Genomic DNA, 22,293 nt, shown 5'->3' on the forward strand with positions numbered 1-22,293 from the left:
TGAAAGCTAATTCTGTCTTTACAGAACATCATAATGTGACACTTCACAGACACTGTTTAACACACTTACATTTTTGTCTTTCAGCCAGGGGGCCCCTGCAGCAGGCTGATAATCCACAGGATATCTCCTTGAAGTCTATGTGATTGTCACGATTTTCATCAAAAGCATTAAATAAACCTATAAAATGATAAAAATAAAGATAGTATAAATCACAGTCAACAAACTTCCTAATGTTATGCAAACATGTTTATGAAGTTAAGAATGTTTCTTACATAAAATGGTGTAGTGTTTTGAATAGGAATGGTCCTCAGACTCATGAGTTTGAATGCTTGGTTCATAGAGAGTGACACTACTAGGAGGTGTGGCCTTGTCACTATGTCACTGTGTCACTATGGGGTGGCCTTTGAAGTCTCCTATGTTCAAGCTATGCCCAATGTGACACATAGTCTCCTGCTGCTGCCAGTGGATCAAGATGCAGAACCTGAGGGCTGGAGAGATGGCTCAGTGGTTAAGAGCACTGACTGCTCTTCCAGAGGTCCTGAGTTCAAATCCCAGCAACCACATGGTGGCTCACAACCATCTGTAATGAGATCTGATGCTCTCTTCTGGTGTGTCTGAAGATAGCTGCAGTGTACAAATACATAATAAATCTTAAAAAAAAAAATGTCAAACTCTCAGCTCCAGCACTGTATCTGCCACACATTCTCCCATGATGATAATAGACTAAACCTGTGAAACTGTAATCCAGCCCCAATGAAATGTCTTCTTTTTAAGAATTACTGTAGTCATGGTGTCTTCTCACGGCAATAAAACCCTAAGACAAGTAGCTACATTAACAACAACAAAAAACAAAACAAAACAAACAACAACAACAAAAGCTTCCAATTTTCTGAGGAAACATTTCTTTTTCCTATGGTATAATTACAACTGAAACCCATTCCCCCAGCAGGACACATTACACTCCTTTAATACTTGCTTATGTCTGTTTTTTTCTCTAGTACAAATTATCTAATAGCTTAAAGACGTCTACATTTTCAAAGGTGACAAATGATAAGAATACAGAAAGGTCAGAAATTGTAACAATTATCCATATAAAGACAGGAGAAAAGAGCAAAAGGAGAGAGAAAATTGAGCATATTATGTGAATATTCAAATATATATTACTGCATCATTAATAAACTTTCATAAAACTTTTCCTGGAAAAGCAAATACATTACTATGGGAAACTCTATGATAGTACCTTTTTTATAAAACTTAATCTTTCACATGTAAGTATTTTAAATTTCAGAAAAAGACACAAACTTAAAATTTCATCTTGTGATTTTTCATTTTTTAAAAGAAATTATGTACAGTTTCAAATTAAATTATGTATAAATCTCCCAGTTTCTTTCCAATAGAATTTAATTTTAGCTTATTTTGACAATTTCATATGTGTAAACAATAGATGTTAATTATATCCACTTCCAACCTTTCTCTACATACACTGTCCCCAAGAACATCAACAATCCAACACACCAATCACCTAATTCCCAAAAGATAAAAATAGAACTACATTGTTGAATGGGTAGAAACCTCGGTACTTGCCAGAGAGATGGCTGAGGAAGCTAAGGCTGCCAGATCACTGAGTTAGATTACTGAAATCCACATGGTTGAAGAGAACCTGCTCTCAAGCTGTCCTCTAAGCTCCATATGTGTGCCATAGCATGTGTGTGCACATGCTTAAGTGAAAATTCAAACACACACACTCATTCATTCTCTCTCTCTCTCTCTCTCTCTCTCTCTCTCTCTCTGTGTGTGTGTGTGTGTGTATGTGTGAGACAGACAGAGAGAGAGAGAGAGAGAGAGAGAGAGAGAGAGAGAGAGAGAGAGAGAGAGACCCAGAGTGTAGTATTCTACTAAGGAATACTATTGAAATGTCCTAGGTATTAAAAAAATAAATAAAAGGTAGATCCTATGTTTCAAGAATCTATTTAACTTACTGTTTCAGTTTCAATTTTAGGGAACTATGTAAGCCAGGCACAGTGGTATATGCCTATAATCCTAGCACTTAGGGAGACAGAGCTAAAGATCATCCTTAGCTAGATATTGAGTTTGAAGTGAGTTTATGTCACATGAGTCCCTGTCTCAACAACAAAAATGGAGATGGCGGCTCTGCAGTTAAAAGCACTGAATGCACTTCTGGAAGACTTGGGCTTATATCCCAGCACTCACATGGTCATTCACAGCTACCATGTTTAAGTCCAGTCCTAGGGGATCTAATGCCTTCCTCTGACCTTTGTGAAGGCACCAGGCACATTCACGGTGCACAGATATACATGTAGACAAAACACCCATACACAAGAAAATGAAAACAAAAACAAAATAATAAAATTATAAAGATAAATTTCCCAAGAAAAGTTCAAAAATTTAAGTTAAAAACTAGGCTGGAAAGAAGGCTCATCTGGTTACAGCACTGTGTTCTTACAGAGGACTCAAGATTTAATTCTCAGCACCTACATGGTGGCTACTACCAGCTGTAACTCCAGTTTCAGAGGATCCCATCTGAGAGGCCCAGGCATGCACATGGTGCATATACATATATATTCAGGCAAAACTTATATAACATAATAAATATAAATGAAAAAGAAGTAAAAAACTAAAATGACATAATAATCAAAAGCAAAACCCAAATATTCAGATTTCAAATATGATGTTTATAGTGTCATCCACAATGGTTCTTTATATTCTTTTATTTATTTTTTATTTCTTTGGTTTTTTAAGACAGGGTTTCTTTGTGCAGCCTTGGCTGTCCTTGAATTCCTTTTGTAGATCAGGCTGGACACAAACTCAGAGATCCCATTGTAGTGCTGGGATTAAATGCATGTACCACCAACACCCAATATTCCTTATTTTATTTTTAAAAGGAAAAAAAATACTGGAGCTATACTAGATCTCAGAGACATTCTTTTTTTTTTTTTTTTTTTTTTAATCAGAAAAATAAAGACATCGTTTTACTGTCCTCAAGAGGTCAGACTTTCTGAGGAAACTGGATGCATTTTCCATCTTTCTCATCAATGGGATCTGACGTCCTTTCCTACCCCCAGAATGAAGTTTGTATTCAAAAGCCTTCTTTCTTCACCAGGATGCAGGACACTAAAGAGTTGTTTTGGGAACCTTCTTGATCATAATGAATCACCAATCACTTAATTGTCTTGTGATTTCAAGTTAATTCACTTCATAAGAGGCTTTCCCTCCCCCATTTAGACTTCTTCACCCATTTCTAAAAAAGTCAAAAGCAATACAAAAATTTGTACATCCATTAATTCTTAAAAGCAAACTACGCCCTATGGAGAGACGCCACGTACACGTCACCACAGCCGAAAGACATATGGAGGATGAACACTGTGGTCACAAAGGAGCCCTTGCTTTGGCTTAAATTGAGTCCGTGCCAACCTTGTTTCAATTCTCTGATGCCTGCCACTCCCAATCTGTGGTCTCTACAGTGGTCAACAGGCAGCAAAAGGAAAACACAGTAACGTTTTCAAATCCAGGTGTGTCTTAGACCTGGCTGAGAGAGCTCAAGGTATTTGTTGGTTAAGCTTTGGCTTGACTTGTGATTAATGTTGGGTTCTGTTTGTTGGGGTTTTTTTAAAAGTACTTTTGTGGGGTGTTGTTGGTGGTGGTGTTTTTTTTTGTTTTTTTTGTTTTGTTTTGTTTTGTTTTGTGCTGCCGTAAGTATTTGCCACTGGTTACCAAAAAACACTCTGTTCCCTCTTTTGGTGGTTTCACTGGGCAACTGTGAGTTTTTCTGTGGGATGAGGTGAGGTGAGAGACCAAGGAGAGCCTGTTGCACTGTGGATTCCCATGTCAGTCATGAAGCTATTTCTTAGGTCTGTTGATCTGCACATAGAGAGGCTCTGGCTCCCAAACCTGCGCTATCTAGCTACTGTCTTGTGGTCTTATATTATCATCACTGGGCTGGCACACCACTGGGCACCCCAAATGGATCACTGGTAGAGGAGGCCTGTGATCCATCAGGAGTTTCTTGTTCTTCACTCTTGCTGAGAAACTTTTTTTTGGAGCTGGGGACCGAACCCAGGGCCTAGCAAGCGCTCTACCACTGAGCTAAATCCCCAACCGGCTGAGAAACTTTCAAAGCCTTCTTCAAAGATGTCATGTGTGCCAGATGACTGGTGTGGGATGCTGATGATTTGGATGGAGAGCTCTGCCTAGGGGCTGGGGTTGAGGTGAGTTGGTAGATGGTGTAGTAGAAGTCATAGGGGATAAGCTCACTTGGGAGATGTCAAAGTCATCACAGTTGTCTGTATCTGTGCCACCCTGACTTTACTGAAGTAACTGGAGAAGGCCTCTGAGGTCCAGGTCAGGGAGGGCTGGTCAGGGTTTCGGGAGGGTACAGGTAGAAGCTGGACCATCTGGAAATCCTTAAACATTGCTCTCTTCATTTTCTGCCAGGGCTTGCCACTCTGTGAACTTGACCTGGCAGAGTCATTCGTGCCTCGGACGGTTGCAAGGGGCTGAGGGGACCTTGGAACACGGCAGCTGGTAAAGGAATAACAGTTTGTGTGAGCATGAAGGCAGCTGGTGGGAACTGCCCAGCCACAATTGGCCAGGGCTGCTTTGCTGGGTTGCAGGAAAGAGACTTGGCTGGCCCCACGAGATGGGCTGAGCTCCTGGTATCACCTGAGCGATGGGTGGCTGAGACCTCATGGTGATGTGCTGTTGAACAAGAGGCTGCTGGTCCCAGAGGATGGGAACACAGTGCCCATAGCGACATAACCTGAGGGTATGGCAGCAGCGCCAAAAGACACAGAGTCAAACCCATCTGCACTCCCTGGAAGCATCTGGGATGACAAGGAGAGAAAGGCATTACCTAGGTTGCAGGAATAGGGAGAGGTTTTATCAGGAGGGGTGGACATGTCTCCAAAAAGTTCTAATTGGGTCACAGCCTTGGCTGCCTCAAGAAGCTCATCAAAGTCCACTAATGGGTTTCCGTTCTGCGTGGCTGCAGCAAAGCGCACTTTGAAATCCGCCAGCAGCTGGCCATTAGGTTGACTTTTTGGCACATCATAAACACCTTCCTTCTTTTGGCTGGTGGGAACCTGGTACACAGGTTATTCACACTGCTTATCCTTTTGTGCCTTTTTTCCAATTCTTCTCTTTGCTTCAGCTCACAGATGAGTTGAAAAAGATCTCTCAAGTCCAGGATAACAGGTTCAGCCACCTGGGCTGTTTGGATGGCCACAAATCTGTGATTCCCTTCCTTCCTTCCTTCCTTCCAACAGATCCAAAAGCCTGGTGATCTGTGATGTCCTTCACAATGTAGGAAATTTTGTGAACAGTATGGTGATGCTGAAGGGCATGAGATTTTGATTCCTCCAAAGGAGATGGTTAAAAAGATTTCTGTTTATGTTCTCCTCTTGGCATAAATTGTCTCCCCGAGCTGCAGACACTTCATCAATCCCAATTGGCTTGGCTTTGTATGGGATCACTTTGCCTTTAAATCTCTTTATCAAAGTGGCTTGCTCCTGAACTTTCTTCCTGGAGTCTTTCTTGTTGTTGGTTTTCACAGCTACTTGAAGTTCTGTCTCAGTTGACATCCTACTTAATCCTTAGTCCTCTTCACACAGACCCCGGGCCTTGGCCAGGCTCATCAAAAGAATACCCCAGGCCATGTATGTCATTCACTCTGTCGTAGCGCCCCCCATCCTCCTCCACTCCTGCAGCCACCCCAGACATGGCTTTCCATACTCAGCACTCTCTAGTCTGGGGAAGCCTGGGTGATTGCCTAGCTGGGTCCCTCAAAGATACTTTTATCTAGAAGCTTCTATTCTCTTTTTCAGGGACAGGAGGACCAGTGAAGTCTTATATGAATGAAAACAGGTGGCTGAGGAAGAAATAGATCATGTGAGGAAACCTGGAGCACATCCCACCCTCTGATACTCTTTAGTAGAGCACTATCATACTACTGATGCATGGTTACATCAACTGTACATGGAAGGACAGAGGGCTAACTGACTTAGGCAAGATCACACAAGTAAAATATGAAGCTAAGGACAATGACCTGAGGTTTCTCCTCATCACTACACTATTAAGCAAAGAGCTATGAGATCTACAGGAATATAGTTTGTGAGAGTTAAATTTGTTTTGGTTAGAAATAAGATTGATTCAGGTTATTTACTTGATTCAGTCTATTTACTTACTGAATGGACATTTGGGCTTTGTTTAAAAAAAACAGAAACAGCAAAAAACAAACAAACAAAAACAAAAAACAAAACAAAACAAAAAAACCAAAACAAAACCAAGGAACATTTCCTACCTTCACTCAGAGAAGGGCGAATAGGTGGTGAAACCAATGGACCAAAGGTCTCTAAGTCAAAACGTCCAGTACGGGATTGGGCCTTCAGTAGCCAATAGCGTTTCTCCAGATCAATGATGTCTGACTCTTCCACTAAGAATCAAATAAAACAAGGTTATAAACTCAGAACGTCCTTTTGGGCCATTAGTTTATTTATCCTGATATATCTTTTAAGGGCATATTCTTTCAATTCAACTACTAAAACCAATTATAAACAAATCCCACATTAAAAAAATAAACTTAATCATAACTAAAATTTTTAAGAAAATGAAATAAAAATAACAAAAGCAAGAGACTTTTAAAACTCAGAGAAATAGAAACTATAATTTCTCATTAAACAGACTACTAAAATCTAAAATCATATACTACTAATCCATTCCAGTCATTTTCAAACTCCATCTTAGATTAAATTTTGTGTGCATTATCTTCTCTCCTGGTCAGATGGTAACCATAGCAGGGCCCACATTTAATACACACAGCTAACACAACACGCACAATAGCAAACAGTAAAATCATGAAAGGATGAATATGAAGAGAGACAAACTCCAAGCATGATTACTTTTTGTTTATTTTTTTTCCTTCTGCTTTTTGAGATAGGATCTTTCTGTATAACGGCCCTGGCTGTCCTGGAACTCCCTTTGTAGAGCACAGCAGGATGGCCTTGAACTCTGCTTCTCGAATGTTGGGATTAAGAGGCATGTGCTATCACTCCTGGTGAATGCTCATTTTAAATGTTTCTGTTTCCCTCCCAAGCAATTAAAATAAAATTTAGGAAGCATGCAAATATTTTATTCTCAGTGAAGCATGGTACTCAAAGTTATATTACTAAAATATAATTCTGGGACTGTTCCCTTTTGGCCATAATGAAATATCAACTGGCCTCAGACTTGCCCTCTGTCCATAAATGGCTAGCAACTATTTACACAACTATATAAATCAAGCAGTCACAGGAATTCGAGAGCAGGCAGTGCAGGACTTCGATCCTGAGATCAAGAAGCTACTATATCAGGTGAGCAATCTACTGTCCTGCTTTTGCCTGTGCCTACATCTTCACAGTGGCAAAAGGTAAGGAGTCTCAATACAGAGATTTCACTCTTTACGAATGGAGGTCAGTGCAAGGAGGTTGAGGTAGCTGAAACATTGGAGGAGAAAATGATGAAAACACTGTGCAAAGAAGTCCAGAGACCTGCACAGCTGTAGGTTGTTTTGGCAGCTAATGTGTGTTAGATAGAGTGAATGAAACCCGCTGAAACCTGCCTAGGAACTGAAAGGAAAATTCCCAGAGTGAGAACTAGGGCTCCACAAAGAAAACTCTTGGGAAGAAGACTAGGAAGGGGATAGTAACAAAATCAAAATAAATATTACAAAATAAGCAAAGAAAATAAGATAAATAGCTTCAAAGAAAAAGGGCAAGAAGTAAAAAGGCAAAGTAATAAAAACAACAACAAAAACTATCAACATCCTTCTTAAAAATACAGAAAATATGAGGGCTTTGTGAGACAACACAGTATTTAACAATAACAGAAGTGTACAAAAATGAATACCAAAGACATTCTTCAGATAGAAGAGAAACACTAATTTAATCAACATCTACAGAAAAGAACATGGAACAACAAACACATAGAAAACAACAGGAAAACTTTGAGGTTGCCACAGAGATCCTATGAACAACCTTATCAATATTTGCCTAAATGTTTGAGGGGCTGGACAGATGGCTCAGAGGTTAAGAGTACTGGCTGCTCTTCCAGAGGACCCAGATTCAATTCCCAGAAACCACACGGCAGCTCACAACTGTCTGTAACTTCGGTTCCAGGGGATCCAACACCCTCACAGAGACATACATGCAGTCAAAACACCAATCAGTACACATAACAATAAATCACTAAAAAAAAAAACAAAAACAAAAAGAAAGAAAATATTTGGTAAGTCTTTTTTTTTAAGTCTTTGAAACTGCAGACTGTAAAACTGTAAGACGCCATAAAACATCTCGACTTTAGAACCACGGAGTCATGAGACAAAGTTTAAGTTTAAAATTGTGATATTCTGAAACTGTAAGATTGCAAGGTCATTCTGTTTTATAAATCAGACTTATCTTTTTAGAGAGACATTTTGGGTTTACAGCAACATGCAGTAACGGTAGCAATTTCCCACACACCCTTATCCTCATACACTTTGACTGTGACACCCCCCCCCCCCCAGCATGGTACATCTTATAACTGCTGAAAATACACTCACTGATACAATTTCTCTCCAAGTCCGTGTTTACCTTGGACTTCTTTTGTGTTGTGTATCTACTGGTCTGGGTAAATGATATATTATCTACTCCTGTCCAATCACAGAGTTACTTTACACTTCCCCATGAATCCTCTGTGTTCTTCCTACTCACCCTTCCTCCCCATTAGATCCTGGGAAAGTGCTGCTTTTTTTACTCCCATAAGATGTCTTTTTTTAGTTTTTAGACAGAATCCAGTTACAGCAATGTTTCTAATTGTGAGACTAAATGAGCAGAGAGGACAGTCTCTCCATTTGGTGTTTCTTCAAACTCAAATCCGAGAAGAGTTTCTCTGCCTCCTAGCCAGAGCTAGTCCCCTCGCCTTCCTGGAAGGTCAGCGTCTGCTCTCGGATGGAAGCGTCCTACATCCCTTCACATTGCTTAGGAAGGCCACTCGCGTGCAGCTCAGCTTTTGCTCTTTACAGATTTCTTTGCATCTGCATGTCTTTAGTAGCCTTAAAGGAGCATGATAAGTTGGCTTATGGGGTTATTTTACTTTATTATACTTGACAGTAAAAGTATTTGTCTGTTTTCTACTTCCTAGCATGAAACACAGATGGTTCCGAGGTTTAGAGTGCAGGCTGTTCTTCTAGAGGTCCTGAGTTCAATTCCCAGCAAACTACATGGTTGCTCATAACCAACTATAGTGAGATCTGATGCCCTCTCCTGGCCATATGTATATGCCATAAAACATCTCGACTTTAGAACCACGGAGTCATGAGACAAAGTTTAAGTCTCATATATATATGCAGAATACTGTACAAATAATAAATAAATCTTTAAAAAAAGTAGGCAGGGGGTTGGGGATTTAGCTCAGTGGTAGAGCACTTGCCTAGCAAGCACAAGGCCCTGGGTTCGATCCCCAGCCCCGAAAAAAAAGAAAAAAAAAAAAAAGTAGGCAGGAAAGTTGTTAAGAAGAGTTCAAATAAGAGAGGGAGGGCGCGAGTCACAGGACTGTGGAAGGAATGGCAAAATGATTAAAATTTAATATATAAATATATGAAACTATCAGATAACTTTAAAAAAAATTGTGTACATTTGGGTGTGTGACATATGCATGTAGGTGCCTGTGTCCATGTATGGAGAGGGTGAGGCCAAGTGTCTTCCTCTACTGCTCTCCATCTTATTTTGTGAGACAAGCCTTCTCACTGAACCTGGAGCTAAGCCTTCTGGCTAGCCTGGGTGATAAGCGAGTCCCTGGGAATTCACGTCTCTGCCCTCTCCTACTAACACCAGAGTTACAGAGCTGTATCACAGCACCTGTCTGTTCAGTGGGTACCAGGGATCCAAACTCAGGTCTCCATGTGTGTACAGAAAGTACTTTACCAAATGAGCAATCTCATTAGCCTCCTCCATCTTATGTTTTGAGACATGGTCTCTTAAATGAGTCTCTCTCCATGAACTTGAAACTTATTAATTTAGCAAGATTAACTGGACAATAAGCTCTAGGGATCTTCGGTCTCTGCCTCCCCAGTACTAGGATTACAAACATGCACTACCACATGGGTGGTGGGTATCTGAATTCATGTTTATGGAATAAGAACTTTACCAACTGGGCCCCTAGGTTTCTTATCTTTAATTTTATTATTACTATTATTGGTAGGTGTATATGGGGGTAGAAGGAGTGCATGTTGAGGCCACAAGACAACTTTATGAAGCCAGTTCTCTCCTCCCATCTTTATGAGAATTTCAGGAATCAAGCTGGACCATAACTCATGAGCAGGTGGTTTAAGGAAACAGCAAATACACTGCACATTATAACCTCTTGGGGAGACAACACTGTAAAAGTCACTGGAAAGAAAACTATTTTTAAAACACAAAACTTCTACTTAAGACTATTGCTTCCTAACTGGACATAGTGGCATACACCATTAATCACAGCAAAGGCATGTGGATGTCTTAGTTTGAGGCCAACCTGGTCTACAGAGTGAATTCCAAAACAGCCAAGGCTACACAGAGAAACCCTATGTCAAAACAACAATAAGACAGTATTTTCCATTTGCCACGGCAGTAGAGACTGGGCTATCTGGAGGAAGGAAGGGGAGAAGTGATGAGAGATGGGGGGGAGGTATAAAGGTGAAAGATAAAAGAGTGAAATAAAATATACGAATATGCCACAATGAAACATATATTGCTTTGCATAATGATTTTAAAATTTCATAACATTGGCTGTTCTTTTAGAGGACTTGGGTTTGATTCCCAGCACCCACATGATGATTCACATCTGTTGATAAGTCCAGTCTCAGGGGCTCCAATGCCCATTTCTTTCCACCAAGGGCACCAGGCACACATCAGTTACACCAACATACATATAGGCAAAAAACCGCCAAATCACATTAAAAATAAATATATAAAATGAAAAAATTCAACACAGAAAAATTACATTAACTGATTTTAACTTTGAAAAAATTTCATTAACCTCCTATAAAAACATATTTCCATCTTTGTAATAAAAATGTGGTATGGTGTGTGCGTGAGAGAGAGAGAGAGAGAGAGAAACAATATATTTAGAAGGAAAGAAATGGGAGTGGTAATAGTCACCTTCTAGAAGGACGCTTTAGTGCTAGCATACATACACTGTTCATTTTCTGAATATAAACTACAAATTCCTCAAACATCTGTGAATTTCATGAGAACTGGCAACTGAACTTTTGGAAAAGATTCAATAACCTTACTTTCACTTAAGAAAATTAGCAACAGGGTTGGAGAGATGGCTTAGCAGTTAAGAACTGTGGCTATACTTCAAAGGAACCCAGGTTCAGTTAACAGTGCCCATATGGAAGCTCATAACTCTCTGAAACTCCAGTTCCAGGGGATCCAACATTCTCACAGACATTCATGCAGGAAAACGCCAATGTACATAAAAATAAAATTAAAAAATCTTTTTAAAAAAAAGTTAGATGCAACAAATTCAATACTTCTTTTATTTGTAGGTGGTAAATAAATATGTAATAAAACTTACACTCCACTGGCTAAATATGAATGCATCTATATCTACCTGTAAATATAGTTCTTTCTGGGATTACTAGAGCATACCATATCCCCAACATTCTAAACTGTTTGGCCTGACTTTGGGCCATCTAATCAAGTCTCATCTCACAGAAGGCTCCAACTCTAGAAGAAGCTCTTTAATACGCACGAAAAAGGCCAGGCTCAAAAGTCAAACATTTTCATACAATAACACAGTGCTAACATTTCTGAGGAGACAATCTGCTCTCAGGAGCAATGGCCTTCAGAGATTTACTTAGAATAGCTATAAGCCTTATGTCATTACAGACAAGTAAGAGGATAGTGTACGAGATACACATTTAGGAGGCAGTCTATGGTCTTACAGTCACTGACAAATCCTTCCCCCATTAAAAGAAATCTCTAAAATGAGATGTGGCAAGGGAATAGAACACACAGATTTTATCATGAGATAAATGCTAAAAAGAATACATTTTTTGATATAAAAATATTCATGGGCTGGAGAGATGACTCAGTGGTTAAGAGCACTGATTGCCTGGTTGGGGATTTAGCTCAGTGGTAGCTAGCAAGCGCAAGACCCTGGGTTCGGTCCCCAGCTCTGAAAAAAAGAAAAAGAAAAAGAAAAAAAAAAAAAAAAAAGCGCACTGATTGCACTTCCAGAGGTCTTAAGTTAAATTCCTAGCAATCACATGGTGCCTCACAACCATCTGAAATGAAATCCAATGCCCTCTTCTGGTGTGTCTGAAGACAGAGACAGTGTGGTCACATACATAAAATAAATAAATAAATCTTTAAGATAATATGCACAATAAGTGATATTGACCAAAAGTTCACCCAAACTATGGCAATTATTTTAGAATCCACAACTAAAAAGAAATCAATGACTAAACAGGCTTATTATCTACTCTTACAATATAGTGTATAGAAACCTGAAAATCTCTTAGTAATTTATTTGAAAATGTATTTCATGAAAGATGTTGTAAGCACATATTTTTTTTTTGCCAAAATTCCCTTATTAAAAACACTTTGGAAATATTAGGAAAAACAACACTTTATAGTATTTTTTAATAAAGAGAAAGTAGCGAAGAGCCTCGTTCGGGGAAGGGGTTTTCCTAAACAGAACTATAATGGCTCAGGCTCTAAGATTAACAATTGATAAATGGGACTTCCTGAAACTGAAAAGCCTTTGTAAGGCAAAGCACATAGTCAAAAGGATAAATTGGCAACCTACAGATCAGGAAAAAACTCTTCACTAACCTTGCATCTTATAGAGGGTTAATATCCAAAATTTATAAAGAACCCAAGAAGCTGATCTCTAAAAAACCAAATAACCCAATCAAAAATGGGGTGTAGAGTTAAATAGAGAATTCACAACAGAGGAATCTCGAATGGCCGAAAAGCACGTAGAGAAATGTTCAAAGTCCTTAGTCATCAAAGAAACACAAATCAAAATGACCCTGAGATTCCACCTTACACCAGTCAGAATGGCTAAGATCAAAACCTCAAGTGATAACACATGTTGACAAGGATGTGGAGAAAGAGACACACTACTCCTTTGCTGGTGGGATTGCAAGCTGGTACAACCACTTTGGAAATCAACCTGGAGGTTCCTCAGAAAATTGGAAATAGATCTACCTAAAGACCCAGCTATACCACTCTTGGGCATATATACAAAAGATGCCCACCATACCACAGGAGCACGTGCTCCACTATGTTCATAGTGACCTTATCTGTGATAGCCTGAAGTTGGAAACAACCCAGATGTCTCACATGGAAGAATGGATAAAGAAATGTGGTTTGTTTACACGATGGAATACGACTCAGCTATTGAGAACAAGGGCATCAAGAGTTTTGCAGGCAAATGGATGGAACTAGAAACCTTGGAACTGAGTAACTCAGACCCAAAAGGACATGCATGGTATATACTCACTAATAAGTGGATTTTGCCAAAAATGTACAAAATACCTAGAATACAATCCACAGAACTCAAGAAGGTTAATAAGCAGAGGCCCCAAATGAGGATGCTTTAATCCTACTTGGGAGGGAGAAGAAAGCAATCACGGGAGGCAGAGAGAGGGAGGGAGCAGGGAGGAAGGGAGGGAGGGATCTGGGTAGGAGAGGGGAGGGGAATGGGAAGAGGAGAGAGGAATGGGGAAGGGGTGATGGGAAACAGGAGAGAAGTCCTGGGGCCAGCAGAATGAATGGAAATATGCAACCTGGGGGCAGGTGGGGGGTGGGGGTAGTGGCAGGTTGGGGGGGGGCCCTCTAGAAAGTACCAGAGACCTAGGAGGTGAGGTACTCTCAGGACTCAAAAGGAGGGACCTTAGATGAAATGCCCAACAGTGAAAAAGAGTCCACCTCCAGTAGAAAGACAGGCCATCAAATGGAAGGATAGGTTTGCCATCCCATAGTCAAAAACTGACTCAGAGTTGTTCCTGTCTAAAAAGAACTGCATGGAGAAGAGATGAGGGAAAGGCAGTCCAGTGACTGGCCCAACTTGGGATCCATCTCAAGGGGAGGCTCCAAGGCCTGACACTACTACTGATGCTATGGTGTGCTTACAGACAGGAGCCTAGCATTGCTGCACTCCAAGAGGCGCAACATGTAGCTGACTGAGGCAGACACAGATATTTACACCCAACCATTGGACTGAAATCAGGTACTATGGTTGAATTAGGGAAAGGCTGGAAGAAGCTGAAGAGGGCGAACCCTAAGGAAAACCAGCAGTCTCAACTAACCCAGACCCCTGAGATCTCTCAAAACTGAGCCACCAACCAGGCAGCAAAAACGAGCTTGTCCAAGGCCCCCGACACATATACAGCAGAGGTCTACCTGGTCTGGCCTCAGTGGGAGAAGATGTACCTAACCCTCAAGAGACTTGAGGCCCCAGGGAGTGGGGAGGCCTGGCTGAGGTGGGGGGCATCTTCTTGGAGACAGCGGGGAGGAGGAATGGGATGAAGAACTGTGGAAGGGCAGACCAGGAGGCAGGTAACAACTAGACTATAAAAAAAATAAAATAAAATAAAAAACTCAGAGAGGAGATGGAGAGATAGCTCAGTGGTTAAGAGTGCTTACTATTCTTACAGAGGACCCCAGGTTCAGTTCCCAGCCCCAGCATGGTGGCTTGCAAACATCTCTAACTCCAGTTCCAGGAGATCCAATACCTCTTCTGACCCTTGCAGGCTTCTGAACATTTGTAGTGCATATAATATACTCATCCATACTCACAAAATAAAATTAAAAAGTAAAAAAAACTTGACAGAGAAGAAATGACCTTCTGCTAGGTCGGATGCCTAAGTTGGTGAAGTGCTTGCTGTGCAGTCATGAGGACCAGAGTTCAATCCTAAAACCGTATTTTTAAAAGAGCCATGTAGCTACACAGTGATGACGCACACTTTTTATCTCAGCACTCAGGAGGAAGAGACAGACAGATGTCTGAGATCCAGGCCAGGCTGGTGTGCAGCACAAGTTCCAGGACAACCAGGAGAAACTCTGTCTTAAAAAACCAAAATCACAGGGGCTGGGGATTTAGCTCAGTGGTAGAGCGCTTACCTAGGAAGCACAAGGCCCTGGGTTCGGTCCCCAGCTCCGAAAAAAAAAAAAAAGAACCAAAAAAAAAAAAAAAAAAAAAAAAAAAAAAAAAAAAAAAAAAAAAAAAAAACCAAAATCACAAAACAAACAAAAACCAGAAGCAGATAAGGAACGCTTAGGATTACTAAAGGCAGGAAGATGAGTTCTTCCTCTACCAGGAATCCTTTCAACCAGGGGAACTCCTGGATACTAGATTTCTCTCTTGTTTTGGTTTATAAATCGTGCTAATCAGCAGCAAGCAGCTCAAGAAACTACTACAGCTTTATTAAGGACAATCAGTAGAGGGCTATACGTCCTATGCTCCAGCATCTCAATGATTACTGGAAGAAACAAGCAGTGACCAACCCCTTTCATCTTTATAAGCATATTCTGTTACCATCAGGCAAATTATTAAAGGTGAATGGAAACAATACAATGTCATTACTTACAATGTGTGACTCCAGCCAAAGTTTGGTAGAAAGTAGGAGTGTCACTGTCATCAGTGAGGGTCACATATACACCCCCAGACAACAGCCATCGAGAGAAGGTAAAAGCATCTTTGTTGAGAAGAAGCCAATTTCTGAATTTTTCATAGTTTACCTTTTCACCCTAAAATTGAAACATGAAAACATTTGTTAATACAATTTTAGGGTAAAGTACTTAGAACCTGAACAACTTAAAACTTATTAGTGGTTGGCATTTTCCCATCTACTACCTAAAACTAAGCGCTACTAAACACACATACTTGGAAAGCAAACTGTTATTTAAAAAATAAAACAGCTGTACTTCAGTTAACGTCTATGCATAAAACCTATGTGCTACCTGTAAATTATTATCAATTTGGTAGTCAACTGCCAATTATAAACTACATTTTATTTGTTATAATATATCTGAGATCCGAAGGCTATATTTATATTTGTTTCAGTTTATAGTAAACCTAGTGCTTAAGGAATGATTTGATAATTACAAATACAGGCTGCTCTTGCAGAGGACCCAGGCACAATTCTAAGCACCTACACAGTGGCTCACAATATTCTTAACTCCAGTTTCAGAGAATCTAAAACCTTCTTTTAGTTTTTCAGGAACCAGGCACACATGTGGAACACATAAATGCATGTAGGCAATGAGGCATACACATAAAATAAAAATATAAAAAAATTTGTTTCTCTTACTCTTAAGAAAATTTAATTAGTCCAGATTTTCACTTATCCCTTATCTATCAGCACTCTGTAATCTAAATTAGTATATTTTAACTAAAGTTGCCTAAATTAAAACACTTAAATTTCATTTGCAAGTTAAAAATTTATTCAGAAGTCTTGCCTAGAATAGATAATAAGGATTCCATACATCAATTAGAGTTAAAAAAACAAACAAATTAGACAGGTTTAGAGATACAGGTCTTTAATCCCAGTACAAAGGCAGGAGGATCTCTATGAGTTCTAGGCCAGCCTGGGTCTACACAGGAATGACAAGTCCTTGGAAAGTCAGAAGTACATAATAAAAGCACGTCTCAACAACCCCCCACTAAAAAAACAAATTCATTTTCATCTTTTGCTTTCCTCTTAAGAAATAAAATGTGATCATCCTCATCTCCTACCTTACCCCTCTTTCTCTAAATCCTCTCCACATATACTCTTCTCAACTTCTATCTTTATAATTCTATCATTACAATATTTGTTTTATTAAATCTTTAGAGAAGAGAACTATCTAGGCTGAAAAAAGGTGTACTGACAAGACCTCTGCTTGAGCAACAGCTCTTAAGTTTTTTGGTTTTTTTTTTTTTTTTTTTTCTCTTTTTTTCAGAGCTGGGGACCGAACCCAGGGCCTTGCAGCTCTTAAGTTTAATAAAGAGTAGATACTTCTCTGAGAAAAAGAAAAAGAAAAAAGAAAAAACAAAAACAAACAAAAAAAAAAACAACTCCTTGGAAATGTAACAAAGACTGACATTCAGGGACCTAACAAGTCCAACCCTAACAGAAATGTTAAAAGACATAAAACACTGTCTACGTTGTTCAGCAGGATCCTACTAAGTACAATCATATGCTTAGCCTACTAGTTTGAGAACACTTAGCATCAATGCAATGCAAACTATGGAGATAATACTGACAGCCTTGTCTTAAATTGGAGACAGGGGATACAAGAGGACACTGCAAACATGTTGTAGATTAAGGACTCTATCCTATTCATACTCTATCCATATTTGTCTAAAAATAAAGTAGAAGTATAAAGTCCACAGATTTGTACACATTTACACAGTTAACTCTTAAGATACTGGGATAAGTCTAAATAGTACTGGCATCATTTATTACAATAAGCTTTTTAAAAAGACAGTTCTGTACTTGGCTTTCCTTCCTTTCCCCTGACATTATTGAGCTTTATAAAATGTGTGTTACTAGGCTGACAGCTCACAGCTACTGAGTAGCTTCATTAATATTGACTACAGCATTAGTACATGAGAGTAATAATTAATTTTAAGCTCCTCTGCCAAACACTAGAGAAGAAAGGAGGAGGAAGGCTACATTCATCACCAAAGGTCATGTAATCAATCATGGCTATGAAATGTTTATAAAAACCCAAAAGGGAATGTGTAGCTGTCCTTTGGCTACCTTGTGGGTTGTTTTGCCTACTCTTTATTTTTATCCCCCTCACCCTCCGCCATTTTATCCCTGATCACTAGATGGAGAGAAAGAAGGATAGAGAGGAAAGAAAAGATATCTCTGAATAAAGTCAGGAATCAGAAAGGGGCAACATTATCGTTAGACTACTTCTCGATGATTAGGGGTGTTGAGTTCCTTGGGGAAGTTTGATCTTTGCTGTCAGGATATGTGATTTCTTTTTCTTCCTGTTTCTTCTTTATGACGATTACTTAACAAACAGCAACCAAAATAACCAACAACTCACCATGCCTCTGGGGCCTGGCATTTATACACCCTGTGAAGAGTCCCCAGAATTCCAAACCTCACACAATCACAGAAACCATCTGCAGGGGGCAAACCACACCTCCACTACAGTGTGAAACAAATCTCTGTCAGCTGCTGTGGACAGTCTAAAGCAGTCACACACCGCCACACGCGAGATAAAATGAAAATACATTCCTATAATATTTTTGTGTTTTTCAAAGAAAGCAAAACTCTAATATTGTCACTATAGGGGTGCTTGAGAGATGACTCAGCACCTACCTCTCAGTCCATTTAATTTCCTTATAGTACTAATCACTACTACCTAATAATTTGAAGAAACACGTAGTCAAATACTTCTCGTTCCCATCAACAAAATAGGAATGTCTAAATAAGCCTTATTTAAATGTAAGACTATATATTTTCTCTGAAAAAAGAATATTAATACATTTGCTATCTTTGCGAAAATCCGTTATTTGATTTGCAAAGACTTTTTTCCTGACCATTAACTTTTTGTTACCAGAAAAAACAATGTATAGCCCAATTTATGCTAAAATACTATTACAGCAAATTCAAGTAAGTATAACAGAACCAAAAATATAGGTAGTCTATCCTTTAGCACCTAACACATAGAAACACTAAATAGATCTATTGTGGTGTTACACCTATAATCTCTTCAGGAGCCTGAGTGTACAATGGTGCCAGTGTACCTGTGTGGGAAAGTGTAACATTTTAAGTATAAAAAATTAATAGCCCTTATTAATTGAGGATTTTCTCTTTTCTTCCTAAGTTTTATTATTATTAAATTATGCACACATATGAGTATGTGTGTATGAGGGCAGGTGCCCCAGAGAGTACAACTGTCAGGTTCACTGCAGCTGTGAAGCTGTGAATCACTTTAACTGGGTGCTAAGAACCAGAGTCCTCTGGAAGAGTAACATGAACTCTTAGCCACTGAGCCATCTCTTTGGTCCCAGAATCAGGAACTTTATTCATAAACATAGAACTAATAAGAAACATGAACTCTTGATTTTCACTCTATCCGACAGATTTTCCTAATTATCTTAAAAAGCAATACTCAACTGACTCTTCTCCAGTTTCCTCATTCTAGTTTCTTTTCCTAGAGGGCTATTAGATAATATAAGTATTCTTTATTGAATACATCACATACCTTTATTGAATACATAATAATACCTGAAACATTAATCATTAAATAAAAAAATACCAAGAGCACTCTGTATATAAGTACCCATCATAGCCACATTTATCAGAAAGTGTTAACACTTCATCAACACAAAGAAATGAAATATAAATCTGTAAACGTACCTCCGAGAAGCACTTCCTGAGTGTATCTGGGACTTTACCGTCCACCACATGGAGCATTCTTTCCATTTCTTCCCGCACAACATAGCTCCCAGATTCACTTGAAAAAAGACTAAAAATATCTACGAAAGAAAAATAAAGTAATCTTTATATAAAGTACAGTTTAGTTCAAGTAGAAAGAGAAGAGAAAGGCACAATTCATTGCACTTCATAAGTACACTTTGTTATTGTTGTCATCTTCATTGGCCCTCTTCCTCCTCTTTCTCCTCCTCCTCCTCTTCATTCTCCTCAGATGGTCTTGTTCTACAGTCTTGGCTGGGCTAGTACTACAGAACCCAGGTCTGGGGTCACAATACTCAATTCTGATGCCTCAGTCTCCTGAGAGCTATGATTACAAGTGTGTGCACCACGCCTGTCTGTTTAATTTAGTCTTCAGAATAATTGAAGTATTTTTTCATACATGAGGTTAATACCAAATATTAGCAAAGACCAGGAAAAATGGGATCTCTTTCTCTCTCTCTCTCTCCCTCTCTCCCTCCCTCCCTCTGCTCCCAACCTCAACCCCTTTTAGTTTTTTTCAAGACAAGACTTCTCTGTGTAACCCTGGTAGTCCTGAAACTCACTCTACAGATCAGGCTGACTTCTGGCCTTAATCTCAAAAGATTCACCTGCCTCTGCCTCTGCCTCTACCTCTGCCTCTCTGCCTCTCTGCCTCTCTGCCTCTCCTGCCTCTGCCTCTGCCTCTCTGCCTCTCTGCCCCTCTGCCCCTCTGCCCCTCTGCCTCTGCCTCTCTCTCTGACTCTCTCTCTGCCTCTCTGCCTCTGCCTCTGCCTCTGCCTCTCTCTGCCTCTGCCTCTGCCTCAGAGTGCTGAGATGAAAGGCATGCACCACTAGCCCCTGGCCAGGATCTCTTACAAAATGTGATGAGTATATAAATAAATGTAACCAGTCTATATTTGTCAAAAATCTAGAAAAAGATGTGTGTCAGAAACTCTACTTCTAAACAATACCATTTTAACATTCAGAGATGCTAACACCTGTGCACAAACCCAAGGTGTTTATTTAATTACTATTTGTAAGAGCAAAAATTAGAAAGAAGATAAATATTTATTAAGAAACAAATTGAGATTTCTGTGAGTTCAAGGTCAGGCTGGTCTATAGAGTTAGTTCAAGGACAACCATGGCTACACAAAGAAATCCTGTCTCAAAAAACAAAACAAAATAAACAGATGTATGAGTACATATAATGAAATACCATACAGCAGTTAAACAGAGTATGTTCTTAAAGGTGAGTAAACACAAAGAAATATATATTCAGTGGGAGAAAAACAAATTTCAAAATAACTATAAGCCATTTTAAAAGTTCAAAACCTGCCGAACTGTTGAAGATATGCTTACAGAAATAAAAATACAAATACATAAAAATGTGTAAAAGATAAAGGAGGTCATTTACTCTCTGAGAATACTATCTCTGAGAAGGGCAGAAATTCAGGGATTTTGTAGAATTAAGGATAATACATCATTCTTCTCTTTTTGTTTTTAAAGATAGGGTGTCACATAGCCTCCAAGTTGATATGTAGCTGAGGATAACCCTGAAGTACTGCTAATCCAATCCTCTTGCCACTATCTCCCAACTGTGCTACCAAACAGAGCAAACTGTTTCCTTTTTGAAACTTCAAGATGTCAGATGCAGATGACGGAATTTTACAAAATAATAAGCTGGGTGAAAATACACATCTCACGTATTACTGAAATATTGTTAGGGCTTGAACATTGTCCCAAAGAGAGGTGAACTGAAGTTCTAGTCTTCTTGGATCATGGGGCTTGGTTCTAAGACCTTTTAAGCATTCCAAAATGTACCTAAATACATAAAATAGTACAGTACTTACATATAATTTATGTATATTAGACCCTTCCCTTCTGCTGCTGGGAATAAAAACCAAGGACCTTGTACATATCAAGTACTCTACCACTGAGCCACATTCCCAGCATTATTTGTTTTATCTTTATTGTGTTTTCTGTGGTTGTTGTTATTTTAACTTAGGTCTCACTAGACAGCCCAGACTGCTAAGCCATTCTCCTGCATCTGCTTCCCCAGTGCTGGAATGACAGTATGTGTCTCCATATGTGGTTAGCTCTCTATATTTTAAATCCTTATTAGCCTGGAAAGATAGAAGGCTGATACATGAGTATTCCAGGCCAATCTAGGCTACATAATGAAACTTACAGAAAGGAAGACCTACACTTTCTGACCATAGGTAATTTACAGAAATAAATTAACTTTTGGTTTTATAATTTAAGGGAAAAACAGACTACTAAGTTTATATCTTCCCATTTTTTTCTTTTCCTTCTTTTTCCCCAGGTTTATTGATTGTTTTGGGAGGGGGGAGATTGATTTTGTTTTAAGTTTTCTGAGTCAAGGCCTCATTTTGTTGCCCTGGCTATCCTGGAACTCATGATATAGACCAGACTGGCTTCACACTCATAGATACCACCTGCCTTTGCCTCCCACTGATGGGATTAAAGGCATATACCACCGCACCCAGCCATATTTTTTTTTTAAGTTAATAGCCTTAGTGATATAGGTAACATTCTGAAAAATTAATCTTTAAAAACATATATCTTAGTATACTTTAGTAATTTTTAGTATATGTACAAGGTTGTACAACAATTATCAATAATTTCAGAACATTTTCATCAACTAAAAAGAAATTTTATACCTACTAACAATAGAGCAGAGTGGCAGGGCACTTTCATAGCATGTCAATCTCCAATACCACAGAAAGGAGAAAGCAAAAACATAAACCAAAACTCTCATACCCACCAGGAGCTATTCATTCTCCATCTCCCTGTCCACCAAGTATCTTGACAGTATCATCTACTATATTCTGCCTCTATTGGTTTGCTTA

General features: G+C 39.2%; 1 protein-coding gene and 1 pseudogene across 6 annotated transcripts in view; both read right to left on the reverse strand.

Moving 5' to 3' along the window:
• Positions 1-22,293, reverse strand: part of Usp32 (ubiquitin specific peptidase 32) — a 184,699-nt gene that overhangs the window by 72,694 nt on the left and 89,712 nt on the right. For all 6 annotated transcript variants that reach the window (NM_001401667.1, XM_017597308.3, XM_039086041.2 and 3 more), the window contains 4 exons: positions 19,388-19,506; positions 15,614-15,773; positions 6,317-6,448; positions 70-177 (listed from right to left, as the gene is read on the reverse strand). In NM_001401667.1, the coding sequence (NP_001388596.1) occupies positions 70-177; positions 6,317-6,448; positions 15,614-15,773; positions 19,388-19,506 (519 nt within the window). The remainder of the gene's footprint in view (positions 1-69; positions 178-6,316; positions 6,449-15,613; positions 15,774-19,387; positions 19,507-22,293) is intronic.
• Dab1-ps1 (DAB adaptor protein 1, pseudogene 1) lies at positions 187-6,310 on the reverse strand (annotated as a pseudogene).

Source organism: Rattus norvegicus, chromosome 10 (genome assembly GCF_036323735.1).
Source record: "Rattus norvegicus strain BN/NHsdMcwi chromosome 10, GRCr8, whole genome shotgun sequence".
NCBI classification, from domain to species: domain Eukaryota; kingdom Metazoa; phylum Chordata; class Mammalia; order Rodentia; family Muridae; genus Rattus; species Rattus norvegicus.